Source organism: Littorina saxatilis, linkage group LG13 (assembly GCF_037325665.1).
Source record: "Littorina saxatilis isolate snail1 linkage group LG13, US_GU_Lsax_2.0, whole genome shotgun sequence".
Lineage (NCBI taxonomy): Eukaryota > Metazoa > Mollusca > Gastropoda > Littorinimorpha > Littorinidae > Littorina > Littorina saxatilis.
In genome coordinates this window covers 17,446,669-17,467,663 of record NC_090257.1, presented here as the reverse complement: position 1 = coordinate 17,467,663, position 20,995 = coordinate 17,446,669, and the positions used below count along the sequence as shown (strand labels likewise).

The following is a 20,995-nucleotide window of genomic DNA, read 5'->3' as shown; positions in this document are numbered from 1 at the left end:
GTAAGCCTTCTTTGCCACAAACCCGCGATGGTGAAAGGTTCAGAAATCATCCTAATTCTGGTCTATAGTCTCTGTATTTCCCACAGTGTAATGGCAACGAGTGTCAGAGAAGTGACGTTTGAAGACACCGGATATGACGATTTTCTTTTCAACGAGGACATCGTCTTTGAAACGATGTCACGTTCACGTCTCGACTGTGGCCGGTATTGCGAGGAGAGGGGTAACTGTGTTGGCTTTACACACGCCAGGAATTCTGGCTCTGAAGGGATGTCGGGTACTTGTCGTGGTTACTCTCACATCAATATTTCTGGATCCAGTTCTGCTAAAACCGGCGCCAAAACATTCACAAGAACCGCCGAAAAAGAGAAGAGCACCACGTCGGGTGAGTGACTTTCTATCTGTCGTGTGATCTCAGTAATAACAATAGGGATACGATGATAATATTTGTATGCCACAGTAGATCCCGATTCCTAGTAAGCAGGGGTTCCAAGATTTCTTATCCCCTCCCCCCCCCCCCCCCAAAAAAAGAAGATTTTTACAAGGAAATAATTGTGCAATCATGTTTAGTTAAATTACTCTTGTGGTACTAACAATGTGAAATAATTAAAAAAAATTAAAAAAAGGTAGGTTGTTGGAACGTTTGTTATTGACAAAACAATACGTTACGTTCACAAATATATCGACCCAACGTACTTTTAAGAATGTAATGTATTGTTTTGTCAATAACAAACGTTCCAACAACCTACCTTTCTTTTTTTTTATTCTGAATTTTGGGACGTTGGCAGTCTCTTTGTTTTTGGATTTATTTTAAATGTGTAATATTTTCTGATGGCATGGTGTATGTTGTTCAATGTTATGATATACACCTCGCAGGCGTTTCTCATTCGAGATAATACCGTTTTCTGAATGAAATGTGGTTCCGTTTGCACCATTTGGATTCCAGACAAGAGTTAACATTACAAATGCAAAATCTAATCGTATGTCTGTTTTTGTGAAATGAAACAACAATATAGAAAAATGGGCCTAGTTATGTGAAAGATCGAGTTTATTACTTTACTGCTCACTTGTGCGTTTGCTGGGGGTTTTCCGATCTTGTGGCGACGTTGACCTTTCCAACGCTTTTGATACATTTTAATATGTATCACTTGTTTATGTGAAATGCCTTATTGATTTCAACGTAAAAATACCATATTGTCACTAATATATTATTAAGTCATTACTGGCCTGACCACCCACAGCTTATACCGGCACGGTTGGCCTAGTGGTAAGGCGTCCGCCCCGTGATCGGGAGGTCGTGGGTTCGAACCCCGGCCGGGTCATACCTAAGACTTTAAAATTGGCAATCTAGTGGCTGCTCCGCCTGGCGTCTGGCATTATGGGGTTAGTGCTAGGACTGGTTGGTCCGGTGTCAGAATAATGTGACTGGGTGAGACATGAAGCCTGTGCTGCGACTTCTGTCTTGTGTGTGGCGCACGTTATATGTCAAAGCAGCACCGCCCTAATATGGCCCTTCGTGGTCGGCGGGGCGTTAAGCAAACAAACAAACAAACAAACCCACAGCTTATAAAATGGTCATGTGTCTGATGGGATTTTGCTGAACGTTGTGTCCTTCAAGGATGAGTATTACTCTCAGTAACACACATACACACACAAATCCACGCTGAGGATATTCAATGCGAAACATGTATAACTCGCAACATTAAGAATCGTCTCAGCTGTACCTGAAGTCTTCGTTGGAAGTGTAAGTTCTCTAAATTTGGATCGTCACGGCTGGTTAGGTTGGCTGGTTGGTGCGTTAAGTTGGTTCATGCTGATTTCATTTTTCTGTCTTTCTTTCCTTTTCTTTCTTTTTTGTGTGTGTATTTGTTTGTTCATCTGATGAACATCGTCTTGTCTTAGAAATATGTGTTCGGCTTCTTTAATGAAAGTGCGGTTTTTTTTCTTTCTTTTGTTTACATTCTAGCCTGGCTGGGTAAAAACTGCATCGATGAGTCTGACTGTGCGACATTTTTCAACACACTATGTATCACTGGACAGTGTCTGTGCAGACCGGAGCTCTACTACTCTAATGGATCAGACACCTGTGTTGATAGTAAGTGGAGAAGCCGGGCTGTGGTAGTGGTGGTTGTGATGGTGGGGGTGGTGTTGGCGGTGGTGGTGGTGGTGGAGGTGATTGAGGTTCGTATTTTAACTTACGTTTGGTGCATGCATGTAAGTGTGGTTTCGTATCTCAACATTCTTTTATCATGTACAGTGTAACTTATTCTATTTGTTATTTATTCATCTTTTGACACACCCCCCCCCCCCCATTTTTGGTTTTATATATATCAAAGTTGTTTTTCTTGTATTACTTACTTTTACTTTCATTTATTCATCCCCCCAACCAGCTTGTCAACAGTCTGATGTCGGGACGACATTCTTGGTGTATCCTGACATCGATGTATATGCACCACATTCCTTCATCGACCACTACGAACAAATTGACCTTGCTGTTTGTCAGTCCGACTGTGTCGAACATCCAGAATGTCGCTCCGTCGTCTTCGCTGTCTTCGAGGATGACCATACTGCCTCGTGTATGAGATCTCGTCATTTCCTGATCACCGACCTGGCGATCGCACCCCCGTGGACTCTCTACAAGAGGACCTGCGCTTAGTGAAACACGCGCGCATTGCATACTCATAATCATACACGCACGCACGTACGCACAAACGGACGCATGCAAGTACGCACGTACACACAGTAACACACATACACACACACAGACACACACACACAGACACACACACACACAGACACACACACACACACACGCATGCACTCACACACACATACACAAACACACAGACACAAGCACGCACGCACACACACACACACACACTAACACTAACACTAACACACACATATACACATGCACACACACACACACACACACACACACACACACACACACACACATAATTATATGCTCGCACGCACGCACACACACGCGCACGCACCCACGGACACACACACACACACACACACACACACACACACACACACACACAGACAAACACTCACGGTGTGAGTAATTGATGGATCAGTTATTAGTCTCAGTATCATGTTGTAATTGTATATTTTCCGACCAAAATGGTACGACTTTATCATATCTGAGAAAAAGAGGTAACCCGGGTTTTGCTACGTGTGGCACTTTGGTACTGTCTCCTGGAGATGATAACAATTAAAGGCTCTTTTCACGAAATGTTCTCTCGTTGTCATTCGGATGCTCGTTTACAGGCACCTTCACATAAACAAACACACACACACCGGCACACGCACGCACGCACACACGCGCGCGCACAAGCGCGCACGCACACACCGACAAACTCACACACACACGCAAACACACACACACACACACAAACACACAACCACACCAACAGCCTCACACACGATCACGTCACGCGCGCACGCACACACTAACAGAGAAAGGGAGAGAGACCGACAGAGAGAGGGAGAGAGACCGACAGAGAGAGAGAGAGGGAGACCGACAGAGAGAGAGGGGGAGTGTTATATAATCGGTCGTAATTCTGGATAGACAAGGCCAAACATGAAATAACGCTATTACGATGCGAAGGTTTACCAAGATGGAGCTGCGAAGTTCTTTAAAAGCGCTGGGCGTTGTCATAGTTTCAAACATCACGGGGGATAACCGGCTATAAAGTGGTATAAAGCTGGTGAACAGTGGTCAACCGTCGATTCGGCCTTCATTTTCCTGTTTTACCACACAGTTGTTGATCTCTGTCAGGATTAAAGGTGAGCTACTGCTTTTGCGATGACTAACTTTGTTTTGAAATGCATAAAATGTTGAAAAAGGATTTGCGTTTTCCCGTATTTATATTTTAAAGTCAGAAATCGTGGCGACGAAGCACCGGAAGTGGCTGCTCGGTGGGTCTCAAAGGTAGAAATGAGCTTGTTTTTACCAAAGCAGCTCGTATACAGATTAGGTACGGGAGTCTTAGTGACAATTAAGGAGTCATACTTGATGCAAAAGAGTGCTATTGTCGGGTTGGAATCATTCGTTAGAACGTGCAGGCGAGAGGCCGTCGAATATGCGAGATGATCGTACACCGGGTTGCCGACCGTCGCGAATGGGGCAGCAGACGCATAATCCGGTTTAATGCATAATCATCTGTTAAAGCCATATGTACTCGATGACTATACACGCTAATTGCTTTACCAACAGCTGGAGACATGCTAAATTAAGTTCCCTGCAAAATATTGTGGTCTAGGACCCCTTCAATGTTGAGATATGTTAATTTTCATTTTGATCTGGATCGTCCTATTTATAGATTTGCCAACAGAGGTAGCGTTGACGCAAGGGAAATAACTCCGCGTCTTTGTTTACATCCAAAGTTTTTGAGACTCTAAAACAAGCTGTAATGCATGTATATGGTCCGCGCATGGCGACATATCGTCATTACATGGTCTTATGGTGCGTTTGACATCGATTATGGGCAAACTACACTTTGTAAACACGGGAGCGCGTACATATGCCTTTAAATTAGACATTCGAAAACGCTTTCTCTCTCCCTTCCTTCTCTCTCTCTCTCTCTCTCTCTCTCTCTCTCTCTCTCTCTCTCTCTCTCTCTCTCTCTCTCTCTCTCTCTCTCTCTCTCTCTCTCTCTCTCTCTCTCTCTCTCTTTCTCTCTTTCTCTCTCAGTTCACTTGAAGAAGCTGAACTCGCTCCAGCGTAGAGCTGCTAAACTAGTTCTGCCCAGTCCATCTCTTTCTACAAAGGAAAAGATGAAAAGTATTGGGATGTTAAGCTTAAAAAAGCAGCTTTTGTATAACAAATGTTCATTTATGTATAAAGTCGTCTATAAGGACGCCCCAACATATATTATACAACTCTTCAAATCATCTCCGTCATATTATTCAAACACTCGAAATAACCTTGCCTTGTCAAGGCCCCGCGTCGATTTGTTTAAAACTAGTTTTTCTTATTCTGGTGCGTTCCTTTGGAATTCACTACCTGTAAATATCAAGTCATGTCTGTCATTATCTTCTTTTAAAAGACAGCTCCTAAAGCACCTCTCTAATGACTAAGTCGGTGTACAATTTGTGCGAGTGTGTGTGAGGATGTGTAAAAGATAAAGTGTATAGTATGCTTCCATTAACAAGCACACTTTTGAATTTTTTATTTTTATTTTGTTATACTTTTCCCTACATCATTTTGTTTTATTTGATTTTTTTTTACATTTTTATTCTTCATATTTGTTCTTTGTTTTATGTGTGTATTAATGTAGGGACTAGCTGTAAGAAAGAACCATATGGACCTAATGCTATCATCCCTCGGTAATAAAGTTTTCGAGTTCGAGTTCGAGTACGAGTTCTCTCTCTCTCTCTCTCTCTCTCTCTCTCTCTCTCTCTCTCTCTCTCTCTCTCTCTCTCTCTCTCTCTCTCTCTCTCTCTCTCTCTGTCTCTCTCTCTCTGTCTCTGTCTCTCTCTCTCTCTCCCTCTCTCTGTCTCTCTCTCTCTGTTCCGTCACTGAATAGTCGGTCGTTGCTCAACCCCCCCCCCCCCCCCGACTAACCTTCAATGTAATCATGAATTGGAGTGGCTGTCACCCGTTAATTAGCCATCCACTGAGCATAGAACAATACTTTGAGGGGGGGCGGGGAGGCACACGGTTAGGAGGTAGTCGCTGTTTGTGTATGTCGTCAGTTTGATGTCTGCTGTCCTTGGTGCCGCGGCCGGGGATTGGGAAGCGGGTGAGATTACCTTAGATGTAAGTAAGTTTTTAAGTTAATTATCACTTTTACCGTTTAATTTCATGTTAGCTTGTGTTTTAAAAGTGGATACAACGTTGTTACATTTAGTCAAGTTATGACTAAATGTTTTAACTTAGAGGGGGAAATCGAGACGAGGGTGTGGTGTATGTGTGTGTGTGTGTAGAGCGATTCAGAGAAAACTACTGGAGCGATCTTCATGAAACTTGACATGACAGATCCTGAGTATGGTATCTCCAGACGTTTTTTTCATTGTTTTGATAAATGTCTTTGATGACGTCATATCCGGCTTTTCATGAAAGTTGAGGCTCTCATTTTTCAACCAAATTGGTTGAAATTTTGGTCCAGTAATCTTCGACGAAGCCCGGACTTTGGTATTGCATTTCAGCTTGAAGGCTTAAAAATTAATTAATGAGTGTGCTCATTAAAGTTGTCATGAAAATCGATTTTTCGCAAACAGATTTAAAATTGATTGCATCGTATTCTTCATCACATTCTGAATCTATACATATGTCATGTTTACTCTTAAAATGTGATCACAATTAACAAAAATAGATTAATTAATCTTACGATTAAAATTTAAGAAATCGATCCAAAAATGATTTCATCTTATTCTTTATCATTTCCTGATTCCAAAAACATATAGATATGATAGGTTGTACTCAAAACAAGCTCAGAAAGTTAACAAGAATATAGAAAAGCGCGCTTTCCTGCTTAGCACAATACGCTACCGCGCTAATCTGGGGTGTCAATATCACTACGTTTTGCACGTGGGAGGTGAGCGATTTCCTTCACGCGGGGATTGACGAAGCTGTACTGTCTCGGTGAAAAAATGCAGTGCGTTCAGTTTCATCCCGTGAGTTCGACAGCTTGACTAAATGTAGTAATTTCGCCTTACGCGACTTGTTTATGTTTTGACCTTACCAGTAAAGTAATACCCCCCGCGGGTTAGGGGGAAGAATTTACCCGATGCTCCCCAGCATGTCGTAAGAGGCGACTAACGGATTCTGTTTCTCCTTTTACCCTTGTTAAGTGTTTCTTGTATAGAATATAGTCAATGTTTGTAAAGATTTTAGTCAAGCAGTATGTAAGAAATGTTGGGTCCTTTGTACTGGAAACTTGCATTCTCCCAGTAAGGTAATATATTTTTTACTACGTTGCAAGCCCCTGGAGCCATTTTTTGATTAGTGCTTTTGTGAACAAGAAACAATTAACAAGTGGCTCTATCCCATCTTCCCCCCTTTCCCCGTCGCGATATAACCATCGTGGTTGAAAACGACGTTAAACACCAAATAAAGAAAGAAAGAAAGTAAAGTAATTGTGTTTTGTGCTCTATTTTGCTTCGCTATCCTTGCTTTCCATGTGTGAGTATGTGATTGTTAATTTGTTAAGATTGTTAATTTGTTACGATTGTTAATTTGTTAAGATTGTTAAGATTGTTAATTTTTTCAGATATCAACAGTACTGGAGAATCTTAGTCATTTCTTCAGTAGCTTTTTTTTTAAAGTCTGATACCTCGTTATCTCGGAAATTAGGAAACGTTAACCCCTGTTTTTCGTTGTTTCTCACTCCTTGAACTTACAGACAATACAATTGGACAACATTTTAACTTATCACTTTTACAAGAGGTAGACTGCAGCCTTCAGATCAAATTTTCACCAAAAGTTTCCAAAAAGATGGGGGTTATAAATTATCATAATTGTGGAACATTTTCGCTGCATTTACGGACATCAATCATGTTCCTCGGTCGTTTTCAGACGAAATTTGCCGAACACTAACATTTTCGAAAGGAGGATAGACGGTGCTGAGTGTGGCTAGACAAGCTTTTATTCTACTGCGAATGTGTGTAACTGTCGCGAAACAAATTGCAAATCTGAATGCTAGTGTTAGGCTATAACTGTGATTGTGGTTGTTCCCGTGTGTTTTTCCATTGGCCATTTCATCCTGGGTAACATGGTGTATGGTAGGGTAGCAACAGAACGCCACCTACGTCACCCTATCCCCCACCGCCTTCACCCCCGACACCGCCCCAAACACACACACACACACAAATTCACATATCGATCTTGGTGGTTGATGTGATTGAGTCCACTGTAAAAGTAATCATACATTTTCCGCTGAAGTACAAGGTCATTGGGCAGTCGTCCATTTAAAAAGTTATGGATTAAACTCCGTCAGCAAATATAGGATGTTCTCTTTTGCGTGTGTGTGTGTGTGTGTGTGTGTGTGTGTGTGTGTGTGTGTGTGTGTGTGTGTGTGTGTGTGCGTGTGTGTGTGTGTGTGTGTGTGTGTGTGTGTGTGTGTGTGTGTGTGTTTTGTGTGTTTGTGTGTGTGTGTGTGTTTTGACATATTTATTTGCTTTTTCCTTGTTTCGTATGTTTGTGGTTTTGCTCCATTTCCAATAATGTTGTAGACTGGCACTCCTTTTGGAATTATGTGAATAAATACAAAACGTGACTATGCTAGAAAACGTTTTGGAAGTTGACCAAATGGCGCGTTCTATTTTTTCCACTCTGCTATTTTGACTACCATTTAGTGGTTAAAAGAATGTCATCGATTGCTTATGCTTCCGCTATCCCAGAGGGGGGAAATGCACTTAGCCCAATAGTAGTAATAAGGGCAACAAAGCTGAACCAGCGGAAGTACTACCTATTATAATGACGTTAGCGTGGATACCGGAGGAGCAAGACAAACAGAGACTCGGACATACCAACACACACAAAACTGTGGTAGAGCGTGGGAAAAAACGATTTATTTCAAATAAAGTAAAAATCTTACTTTTAATCCTTGAAAGCTTATAATTCATAGATCTTACACTTGAAACTCAAATCAAATGCATTAACACGTCAACAGTAACCAACTGCACACAACTGATTTGACAATGAGTTCAAAGATCGTCAATTGTTTCTGTCACATTCCGGCCCTGGCAGTTTGTATCGATATAATTATAAACTCTTCAAACAAAAGTAAAGTACGGGTCAAGAAAATGTACGCAAACTTTTAAAACAAATTGCTAAATTTCAAGGTGAGCAAATTCAAAAACAAAGAGACTGCCAACGTTCCAAAATTCAGAATAAAAAAACAAGAAAGGTAGGTTGTTGGAACCTTTGTTATTGACAAAACAATACATTCACAGATAGTTCGACCCAACGGTCTTTTCAGTGAACAAACAAACAAATATTCACACAAAACTTATCTTGATAGAATCAGTTTTCGCCCACTCGGCAGGAAGCCGAGCGACTGAGCGAACAGCCTACCTTTCTTGTTTTTTTATTCAAAATTTCAAGATGTTATAATTCAATTCAAACTTGCCTTTTCAGATTACACAAAAAAACTGCACTGTGAATGTTTATCTCTAGATACATATCAGTTTTAACTTTTCCGGGTTGTTTTCAAAATCTGGCGCAAAACATACTAGGACGAACAGTGTGATAGCACTTACGCACAATCAGCAACGCTTAATGACAGACTTTGAAAGTTGTTGAACCCAGAGACACCACTTTTTTTTCTTCTTTTTTTTCTCAATGGACATGTCAATTCTCTCTTATTTTTTTTCTTATTTTTTTTTCCATACACCACATTTAGTTACAACACTATGGAGACTATTGCCAAAATGTAAACTTCTTTTCACTTCAAATGATGAATTAACAAGGCAGATAATTTATCGTAGGGTGGTCCATTAAAACGACCCTTTCAAAAATTGCTGTCACCTTTTTGTTTTCGTAGATTTTCATTTAATTTTCTTGCGAAGAATACCAGCTTCTTGAAAATTCCTAACGATATTAGTTTGGGTGACATTGATTACTACTGTGATGACATTGAGTGAGAAATTTTAAAAAACACCGATTTTATTCCAAGTTGAAGTGTTCCACTTTTAGAACACTCTTTCTGTAACCAATTATTATTGTGAACACTGCGTGGAATACTATGTAATTCTACTTGCAAAAGGAGCACACATTGTAAACACTTTTTGTGTGTTTACCATGTGTGTTACATTTGCTAGTAGAGATGTGTAGTATGTCGCACCGTGTGCACAACTGGTTACAAAAAGTGTGTTTGAAAGTGGATCACTTCAATTTACAGTGTTGCTTTTGCGACCAAGAAAGCAAAATGCACACGGTGTTCTTACTGAAGGGACGTTGCCGTAGAACATGTGCTTTTGCGACCAAGTAAGCAAAATGCACGCGGTGTTCTTACTGAAGGGACGTTGCCGTAGAACATGTGCTTTTGCGACCAAGTAAGCAAAATGCACGCGGTGTTCTTACTGAAGGGACGTTGCCGTAGAACATGTGCTTTTGCGACCAAGTAAGCAAAATGCACGCGGTGTTCTTACTGAAGGGACGTTGCCGTAGAACATGTGCTTTTGCGACCAAGTAAGCAAAATGCACGCGGTGTTCTTACTGAAGGGACGTTGCCGTAGAACATGTGCTTTTGCGACCAAGTAAGCAAAATGCACGCGGTGTTCTTACTGAAGGGACTTTGCCGTTGAACATGTGCTTTTCGGAAAATGGCAGGATCTTTTGCAGCCTTCACCATTGCAACGAGAAATCAATGAGGCTCGCTTTTTTTTCAGAAGACAGTACTCAAGAGACTAAGGCATGTTGGACTTCATTTGCTGAAAAAAATTAGTTAAAAGTTAAAGTGAGCGTTGGTGACCATTATTACCACTACATTTATCTTCTTATTATTATTTTTGATCACATGTCTATACTCACAGACCGGACAGCGAGAAAAATGACACTGACTTCTCCAGGTCCTCCGTTCCTCCGTACAGCTGGCAGCGGAGGGGGACTGCTTCATTTATCTGATTTCGAACACTCCCTGTATGTTTGAATCTGGCTACAAGACGTCTAGTTGGCTACAAGACGTCCAGTTGGCTACAAGACGTCCAGTTGGCTACAAGACGTCCAGTTGGATACAAGATGTCCAGTTGGCTACAAGACGTCTAGTTGGCTACAAGACGTCCAGTTGGCTACAAGACGTCCAGTTGGCTACAAGACGTCCAATTGGCTACAAGACGTCCAGTTGGCTACAAGACGTCCAGTTGGCTACAACACGTCCAGTTGGCTACAACACGTCCAGTTGGCTACAACACGTCCAGTTGGCTACAACACGTCCAGTTAGCTACAAGACGTCCAGTTGGCTACAAGACGTTCAGTTGGCTACCAGACGTCTAGTTGGCTACAAGAATTCCACATGCCCTCCATCAAAGCTCCTAACCTCCAAACCCCACCCCCCTAAAAAATAAAAATAAAAAGAAAAATAGCCATGTCCGTGCGCCGATCTTGTCACAAAATCAGTGTCGTCTATTTTAGATTCCTGACTCCCAGGATATTGATAACTGTCACCCAAATTGATATCCTTACAAACTTCCAAGGTTAACTATACTTTGCCTGAAAATACAATGAAAATGTGTAGAAAATAAGGCAAAAAATGGCTACATTTGTATTGACCACCCTGAGGTGGTTTTTTTTCTCTCCAGTCTTTGTTTCTTTGCTTCTTTCGTGATGTTGTTGTTGTTGTTGTTGTTGTTGTTCTTGCTGCTGTTGTGGTGGGAGTGGTGATGATGGTTGTTGTTGTTTTTGTTTTGTTGTTGCTGTTGTTGTCGTTATTATTGTTGTTGTTGTTTCTTTCAATGCCTCTGGTGACAATGTTCTTATTCTTGATATGATATAAGTTATGCAGAGAGGGTAAATGTGGCCAATGAATCATTTTTTTCTGATCGCTCTTGCTTGGTTACTTTCTCAAAACACGAAGTGGTCCATATAAAACAAGAAATTCCTCCGAGGTAGGAAAAACACCCCCGTTGGTCAAAGGGAAATAACCATTCTCACTGCCACCAACTGAGAAGGTTATTTCCCTTTGACCATTAATATGTCCCTCTATAAGTCCTTGTAGAATCTTAATCCACCAATAACTCCCTAACCGTGTGTTTGACTGGTCCCAATTTTTGTAAGGACCGTCTCAGGAATGTATAGAACCTGTTCACCAAGTTTGGTGACGATCGGTCCGTTCATTCTTGAGATCTATATGCGAACACAAACACACAAACACACAAACACACAAACAAACAAACAAACACATCGACCGAAACCTATACACACCCCTATACCGGGGGTGTAAAGACGAGCCATATTATGCGGCCTTCCCTTACTACTGCTTGTGAAGTTGTTTCGTGTCAGATTTCACGAAAACTTGTTACTGAATAAGAAAGGTAGGTTGTTGGAACGTTTGTTATTGACAAAACAATACATTTTTTATTTTTTATTATTAAATAGTTAAAAAATAAATTGTAACAATTAGTATAAGGTATTAATACTAGAAGTATTGTGAATGTATTGTTTTGTCAAAAACAAACGTTCTAACAACCTACCTTTCTTGTTTTTTGATTCTGAATTTTGAAACGTTGGCAGTCTCTTTGTTTTTGGATTTGTTACTGAATAAGAAAAAGTCCTTCCGTATGCCAGCGATCCTGCATGGCCATTGCAGACTCATGGGACACGTTGACCGAAATGACGTCACCGATGACGAGGTCTGCTGTGGCCACTAGGAATGACGTCAGACCGTCACAGTGTGCAGAGCTGATGGTGTGGTTTCTCTGAGCCAGCACTGAGACGCTACCGTCTCTAGCTTGATACCGCGTGATTTGATGAATCACAGGAATTCTGTCTCTTCTCTGCAAAAAGAATCGGTTACGAGAGGTTCAAGTGTGAAAACTCTCTCTCACATTGTCTAAGGCTTGATTCCTCTGTGAGGGTCTTTCCAGAACGATACTCACTGCATTCAAGTTCTCGAATATATTCAGGATAACGTCAAAATTTAAAACATACAGACTACTAACATAACAAATCAAGAAAAAACAAATAGCTTTCAAATATTCACACAAATAGGCGGTTTACAAGCTTCTATATAAATACACACACATTACACATTCAAAATACGAACGTTTCTCTAACAAGACCGTACACAGAGTACACGTTGGCTTTTTTTACAAAGATAAGATGAATAACATTTCTGTCAATTTATTAAATTAGCGGTATCTATGTTCCACCCCCGTGTCACCACTGTGGTACATAAATGACCTCGGTCATGCTGCCATAAGTGCAGGTGGCTGATTACACCAAAACACGCGCGACTCTGTTGCTTCTAGCTTTCCCCTGGGAGAAAGCGACCCAAATTTCCCAGCCATGGGACAATAACGTTATCCAAAAAAATAGGATAAAGGTTATTTACAGCGGACTATTCTATATCCTCACCCCATGCCCCTTACGACATAAGACATAAGGTTTTATTACAACCACGTGCAGTACACGGGAATATATCTTGGTTTGAGTTCATTCAATACGCAATACATTCAAACGCAACAACCAAACAGAGTGCTAACCGAACTGCGAACACACACTCACTTACACCCACACGCAATCACTCACACACACACACACACAAACACACACACACGCACACGCATACGCACACGCATTCTACATTATACCGCCATCACATCTTGTCTACTTCCCATTGCCATTCAAACCCACGCATCGCAAAAATTAACAGACAATACCTGAAGATCATTTTTGCGCTCTTGCGGGTATCTGAAGTAGAAGTTGGCCGAAGCCTGTACCCGATACAGGCCAGTGGTGGGCACAACAAGGCCCCAGGACAGACGTTGAATGTACCCGGTTGTCACACTCAGGTATGGTTCCACCCGCATCGGCCAGTCACAGATGACCTGGGTTTCTTCTGTTTCGGGTTTGTTTGGGGTTTTTTAGAGAGAAAAAATACTGTGAATTTGAGGTTTGTGGAGACTGAGAAGAAGAGGGTGATTGAGCATGTACTGATATGTCTTTTATTGGAACGAGTGTCTGACAAGGGGTGGGGGGGAGAATAGGGCTAGAGTGTGATAAGGAAAAGGGACAAGATCAAGAAACTGCTTCAAAAGTTAAAGACAGGTGACAGGCAAACAGGTTCAAGATTGGGAGAAAAAAACACCACGTTTCATTTGATAATTCAACACTTAAAAATGTAATTGCAAAGGCACATACTTAGGAAAACATACATACACACGCGCACACACACACGCACACGCACGCACACACACACACACACACACACACACACACACACACACACACACACACACACACACACACACACACACACACACACACACTCACCGTGTACATAAAACTTCTCAGCGTCAAAACGCTGTACACCAGTCACATGACCCGATGGCTTGTACCGATTGGTGTACAGCAAAGTCTCGTGTGTATTGGAAGGTTCATCGAAGAAGGAATAGGCTGAAAAAAAGAGAGAAGTGCGTTTTGCAAATAAAGGATTCAAAGAATGTAAGACTCTCTCTCTCTCTCTCTCTCTCTCTCTCTCTCTCTCTCTCTCTCTCTCTCTCTCTCTCTCTCTCTCTCTCTCTCTCTCTCTCTCTCTCTCTCTCTCTCTCTCTCTCTCTCCTTCTTGAACAGTAAATATTTGTCCAGATTCATTAGATGATCAAGTTAAATGTTATTATCTAAGGTTCCAGTACTACCTAGATTTGAGTATCAAAATCATTCTTTTAACATTTAAAATTGACATTTTAATCAGAAATTGATGAAACTTGGAACACTGGATTCTAGAAAGTTGTTTCGGCCTGGTTAGGTCAAAATGGAGTTAAGTTACATCGTGGTATAAGAGACATTCTGGCGCACCCTAATTTGTGTGAGTATGAGCCATTTTTTGAAGAATTCTAATCAAGTGTAGGTGTGGTATTTCTGATGTTGCTATACATTGCTGGAGGTATACATGACAAGATTTGAACATTCTAACATACCGTCTATGTAATGCGGGAGTCACACATACGCGACGCACGGCCCGCGCATTGAAAATTAATCAAAAATGGAAAATAAGATCAGTGCGTCGTTGTGCGCCCAACTTTTGTCGCGGTTTGGTCACACATACGCGACGCACGGCCCGCGCATTGAACATTAATTAAACATGGAAAATAAGATCAGTGCGTTGTAGTGCGCCCAACTTTCGTCGCTGTTTATTACAGTGCAACCCCCGTTTAAAGACCCCCCAATTTAAGACTTCCTCGCTTTTAAGACCTTTGTTTTTAAAAAAAATTCTGTTCAAATCCTCTGTAAATTAACCCCCATTTTATTTTAAGACTCTATCCTTTTTAAGACCTGGTTTTTCAGATTTGTTGAGATCGTAAAAGGTTACACTGTGGAAGCTAGCGAGTTGACAACAAATACACAGCTCCGCGTGTGTCTGGCGTTGGTCTAGCGCGCTCTGCGTGTGTCATGGCGTTGGTCTAGCGCGCTCTGCGTGTGTCATGGCGTTGGTCTAGCGCGCTTTGTGCGTGTCATGGCGTTGGTCTAGCGCGCTCCGCGTGTGTCTGGCGTTGGTCTAGCGCGCTCTGCGTGTGTCTGGCGTTGGTCTAGCGCGCTCTGCGTGTGTCTGGCGTTGGTCTAGCGCGCTCTGCGCGTGTCTGGCGTCCTTCTGGCGTGTACATTCATGCGTCGAGCTCCGCGCACATTTTTAAGCATGCTCAAAAATCCCAACGCACACAGCGAATGACAACGAATGAATAGCGTTGGTCCACCCTCTGGTCCAGCGCGCTCGACGAACGAGTAACGAATATTGACGCACACCCAGCGAACGACAACGCACTGGCCAAAATATCAAATTTTTTTCAGTTCGCTGGCCGTGCGTCGTGTATGTGTGACTCCTCCCTACTGCACCTGAAAATGAATTGTACATGTATTTGCGCCTACAATGTCACACACTTGCTGATCTTTGCTTTCACTCGTTTTCACAGAAACAGTTTAGACAACCTTCTGTATTTAAAAGGCTATTGCATCTGTCATCCAGAAATGGAAGAACCATAAAAAAAAAACTGACCATTCATTGTGTAAATCTTTCAAGGTTTTTTAACAGGACACACGTGTTCATATGTTGATATTTACACGTTATATAGTTGTTGATCTACCTAATTGATCCTTAACATAATAATGTTTGATTGTTCAAACCCCTTCATATCGTACCTGGATACACGATGTATGTCTATCTCCCTCGTTCTTGCTCTTGTCTTTGAGAAAAGAAAGTTAGTTCGATTCTTTAACAATATTATTCATTTACCTTTAGGCGGCTGAAGAAGGATTTCCTTTTCTTTGATCCTGACCACAGTTTTGTAAATCTGAAATCAGATGGGTGAAATATGAACAGTACGACTCTCTCACACACACACACACACACACACACACACACACACACACACACACACACACACACACACATACTTTTTTCTTCTGTCAACCGCATTTATTTATGCTCATTATGTTTATTGGCCTTTTATCATGTAACACCTGTACTGTATGTTTCGTTTTCTGTGTAAGGAATTATATTCATTACTGGATTTTGTCTTGGTTGATTTTTATTCTCGTATCAGTGTATTTGATTACGTTTCGTTTATATTTGTATAGATTTCATCTTCGGGCTTTTAGCGAGTGGGATTTTTTTTTCTTTCTTTCCTTTCCTTGTTTGTTTTTAAAGGTTTCCTTTCAACGTTTCGGGTCCAATTCTTTTGATTGTTTGTTTGTTTGTTTGTTTTGTTGTTGGTTTTTTGTTGGTTTTTTTGGTTGTTGCTTGTTTGTTTGTTTGTTTGTTTGTTTGTATTTGGAAGAGGGCGGGGAGGGGTTGCGAATGTCTGCAGCCCTGCTTTCGATGCTATTCCTTTTTTTCTTGATGCGTTTTTGTTTACTCGCTTGTATGCGGTCTCCTAGTTTGCTACATTGAGCACGTAAGTGTCAAATGAGTAACTCTGCTTAAAAAAAAACCAACACATTTCTTGAGTAGATTAAACGATACTTGAAGAATGTGGTATTAAAACGAAACTGCACCTGCTTCAATTACGTCATTTTGGCAATGCAGAACATTTTCTAGTAAATGGGGTTTTCCACGTGAAAATCGAATCTATAAATAGAACTGCTCACATTACCCGTTGATGCGCGTGTGTTGTAAGTTTTTCTAGCGCATTATCAAAACGTGTCTGTATTTCGTTTAAATTGTGTTTTATCAACAATTCATATATACAATATATGATAAGCATGTTTAGAATCAACAACAAGCTATAAACTGATAGTGGCGATCCTACATGTAGAAACAAACATACACATGACAATATCTTGCGGCGAGACTTTAACATATTGCCTTTTAAACCAAAAAATAATACAAAATATTTGGGGGGGAAAATCAGAAATGACAAGACAATAGAATTGACAAGGGAGATAACGACAGAGACGGAGACAGAGATAATACATAAGTATACAGCTCAATTTCATATTTCATTAACAACCATAATTTCTTCTTAATTATCTTTAAACTTAATTTTTCCGGGTTAGGTGGGACACATTCTACTTACATTCATTCATCCGTGTCTCTACTTGACCACTGCTGCCATTGATGACGTTAAATTCATTCATCCGTGTCTCTATTTGACCACTGCTGCCATTGATGACGTTAAATTCATTCATCCGTGTCTCTATTTGACCACTGCTGTCATTGATGACGTTAAATTCATTCATCCGTGTCTCTATTTGACCACTGCTGTCATTGATGAGGTTAAATTCATTCATCCGTGTCTCTATTTGACCACTGCTGCCATTGATGACATTAAATTCATTCATCCGTGTCTCTATTTGACCACTGCTGCCATTGATGACATTAAATTCATTCATCCGTGTCTCTATTTGACCACTGCTGCCATTGATGACGTTAAATTCATTCATCCGTGTCTCTATTTGACCACTGCTGTCATTGATGACGTTAAATTCATTCATCCGTGTCTCTATTTGACCACTGCTGCCATTGATGACATTAAATTTGAATGTCATCATGCTGTTTGCTTGCATGCTGTCACGCTTGCTTGCTTGCTGGCTGATGTGTTTGCATAATTGTTAAACTGTAATAACTAACTCGATTAAGAAGAGCATGATATACAAAAGCACTCACGGTGTAACACAAGTATGATTATGTTGAAAGATGTTAGTGTGTTGCGAAGGTAGATGATTTTGTCGGCAATTCGTTTTGACAAACATAGTAACAGTGTTGATAAAAATCATTTATGACTGATTTTTTTCTTCTATATTTCATCTCATTTGATCAGTCATCTCATCAATGTTGTTGTCATTATATCATATCTCCTTTTATTTTCTTTTTTTCTGTCTTTTTTGGGGGGTTGTTGTTGGCCTTTGTTTTTGATTGTTTTATATTTGTAATACACAACAACTCGTTGCATAAATAAACTGTGGTGACTGTTGTTGTTGGTAGTGTAGGCGGTATTTGCTGCTGCTGCTGCGGTTTCCTATGTTGTTGTTGTTGTTGTTGTTGTTGTTGCAGCTGCTGCTTTTGTTGTTGTTGTTGTTGCTGTTGCTGCTGTTGTTGCAGCTGCTGCTTTTGTTGTTGTTGTTGTTGCAGGGCCGGATCTGGGTCCGGAACCCCCCCCCCCCCCCTGGCCATCCAATGTACCTCTCAGAGAAAAAAAAATGTGGACTTTGGACCCCTGCCTTCAGTTGGACCCCCCCCCCCCCCCCCCTCAAACGAACTTGGTCCGGCCCTGTTGTTGTTGTTGTTGTTGTTGTTGCTGTTGCTGCTGCTGCTGCTGCTGTTGTTATTGTTAGTGTTGTTGTTGTTGTTGTTGCTGTTGCTGCTGTTGTTATTGTTGTTGTTGTTGTTGTTGTTGTTGTTGTTGCTGTTGTTGTTGTGGTTTTGCTCAATAACAACGAAGATAATAAAGAATTATAAGTTTTCTTACCTCGTGAACAGCAGACGCAAGCTGGCGATGATCCAGAGGGCAGCACATGTCCTCGTCACTTTCATCATCTCTTATCCTCCTCCACCCCCCTTCCTCCTCCCCCTCATCCTTCCCCTCCTCACATGGAACACACAGGGGAGCGACCACCAACCTGTGTTGAGGGCACTCTTCCTGTCCGTCTTCACCGCCCTCTCCTCCTCTTTCTTCTTCTTCAGTCTCTCGTGTGTTGATTGCTTTGATCGAGACGCCGATGACGACGAGGTTGGAGAAGACAAGAAAGGCGATGAACAACTGTAGCCTGTGACGTTGCAACACTCTCCCGAGGGCAGGCTTGGCCGGAGACTCTTCATCGGCGGCAAGGATGACGCTGATTTCAGAGACAGCCTCTGGTTCTTCGGTGTCCTCGCTGCCAGCTGCTTTCATCGTTAACGGTTGACACTGAGCAGCCATCTTGGAATGGTTGATTTTGATAACTTGGGGTCGTTGATGTGATGGTGATGGTGATGGTGGTGACGATGGTTGGTAGCCGATGTTGAGGTGGTGCTGCTTCTGCTGCTGTTCTTGCTGTTTCAGTTGTTCTTGACGCTGTCAGATTGAGCAGTTTTCTATCAAAGGGTGTGTCCAGGCAATGTTTTTGGGTAGCATTCGAATCCTGTCTATGGTCTATGAGTCGATGTACTGGTTTCACTGAGCCACTGATGTCTGATAATAGGAAATATTTATTTTCATGTTTCAGTTTCGTGTTGTGTCGGCATTAGGAATAGCTAAAACATTGTCCAGAATGTTCGCTATTCAAATGTGTTAGTAATACGTTCCTGGTCCTTTAAATTGTAAATCTTCAAGTAAATAAACGTAAAATACAACGCACACAAGAAAACGAAGGTCAAGAACGCTCTCACACACGCACGCACGAACCCACACATGTAACGTGTTCTTATGGAACTTCAGTCATAAAAGTTGAATGCATGCACAGTTCATTAAATTCAAGACATCTTCAACCAACTTTACAACTGGTTCGATTGCCATTACCATGCTCCATGATTTTACTTCTGTAAACCTCAGTCAAGAACAAATTTGGGAAGAATGGAGTTCGAACTTACGGACGGGATAATGAGATTTGTCTTGAACTACCAAGTATTATTTTCGAGGTGTAAAAGCTATACCCGTAAACTTGGGTCAAATGGAGAGAGAAAAGTGCACTTACAAGTATAGACGCAGTCATGCCAGGCTATATCACATCTCTTTCCTTGATGAAGTTACTGCACACTCTCTTGTTTCGAGTCTGAATGATAACGGTCGACTCATTTCGAATGTAAGACTTACCTGAACTCGTGTAGAAACTGAAAGTAGGAATACTCAGAAATCGCGGATTCCAGGCTGAGCATTTTTCGCCGAATCAATTGTATAACTCACACCAGTGTCATTAATGTATTAATGATACATTTATTTCAGGCTTTGACATTTAACGTGCGCCACACGCAAGACAGAAGTCGCAGCACAGGCTTCATGTCTCACCCAGTCACACTATTCTGACACCGGACCAACCAGTCCTAGCACTAACCCCATAATGCCAGAGGGGTCGGCCCGCTATTGCGCGGGGCCGCTATTGCGCGAATCTTTAGGGTTAGGGTTAGGGTTCGGGTTAGATTCGCGCAATAGCGGCCCCGCGCAATAGCGGACCCGCGCAATAGCGGCCCAGCCCCATGCCAGACGCCAGGCGGAGCAGCCACTAGATTGCCAATTTTAAAGTCTTAGGTATGACCCGGCCGGGGTTCGAACCCACGACCTCCCGATCACGGGGCGGACGCCTTACCACTAGGCCAACCGTGCCGGTGCCCTGTGTAATGAAAACGAACATAGCTAGGCTAGGCTTCTCAGAAAAAAACGAAAACGAATGTGTGTAAACGTTGTTTTGGTTCTAAAAAAAAAAGTGCACCTTGAATGGAAGAGTTTCCTGTAATGTCGTATCTTACTTTCGTTTTTCAGGAGTATAAAGCGATCAATAGCAGTCCATGGGCAGACCACTCACCCGCACATGGTCGTCTGCTAGCTCTAAATCAGTTGAGGCTTATTGGGTTTCTGCTCACGCAGCGGGAAGTATTTATAATGGGTTAATGATCTTCAAGAAAACATTCTTCTGTTATTGCATTGAGCAGTACAGTAGACCTGCTGGCATTGACGGAAAAAAAGCATGCATATGAACGCTCGCTTTTTTAGACTGACTCGCACCCAGACGTTATTAGTTCGCTCTCAAACTTAAAAACACCGCCGGAACACCAACACAATTCACAGTAATGATTCAAAGAGATTTATTTCAAACACACATTTGCTCACTAGAATACAACGTAACATTCATACATGTCATACTAAAGATCAAATTCACAAAGCAAAACACACAAACATCAAGAGGACGGATCTG

The 20,995-nt window shown here is 41.6% G+C and overlaps 2 protein-coding genes across 4 annotated transcripts in view; both read right to left on the bottom strand.

Moving 5' to 3' along the window:
• Positions 1–8,521: 8,521 nt before the first annotated feature.
• On the bottom strand, positions 8,522–20,129 carry LOC138983743 (uncharacterized). Its single transcript, XM_070357052.1, has 6 exons — positions 19,781–20,129; positions 18,577–19,278; positions 15,903–15,960; positions 13,946–14,068; positions 13,333–13,511; positions 8,522–12,447 (listed from the first exon to the last, which is right to left on the bottom strand). Exons 2-6 carry the CDS (start codon positions 19,024–19,026, stop codon positions 12,205–12,207), a joined length of 1,053 nt encoding a protein of 350 aa, XP_070213153.1. The 5' UTR covers positions 19,027–19,278; positions 19,781–20,129; the 3' UTR covers positions 8,522–12,204.
• A 739-nt stretch (positions 20,130–20,868) lies between these two features.
• Positions 20,869–20,995, bottom strand: part of LOC138983741 (uncharacterized) — a 6,686-nt gene continuing 6,559 nt past the window's right edge. For all 3 annotated transcript variants that reach the window (XM_070357050.1, XM_070357049.1, XM_070357051.1), the window contains exon 6: positions 20,869–20,995. This exon is cut by the window's right edge and continues 484 nt beyond it. The gene's annotated coding sequence lies outside the window, so the exon portion shown is untranslated.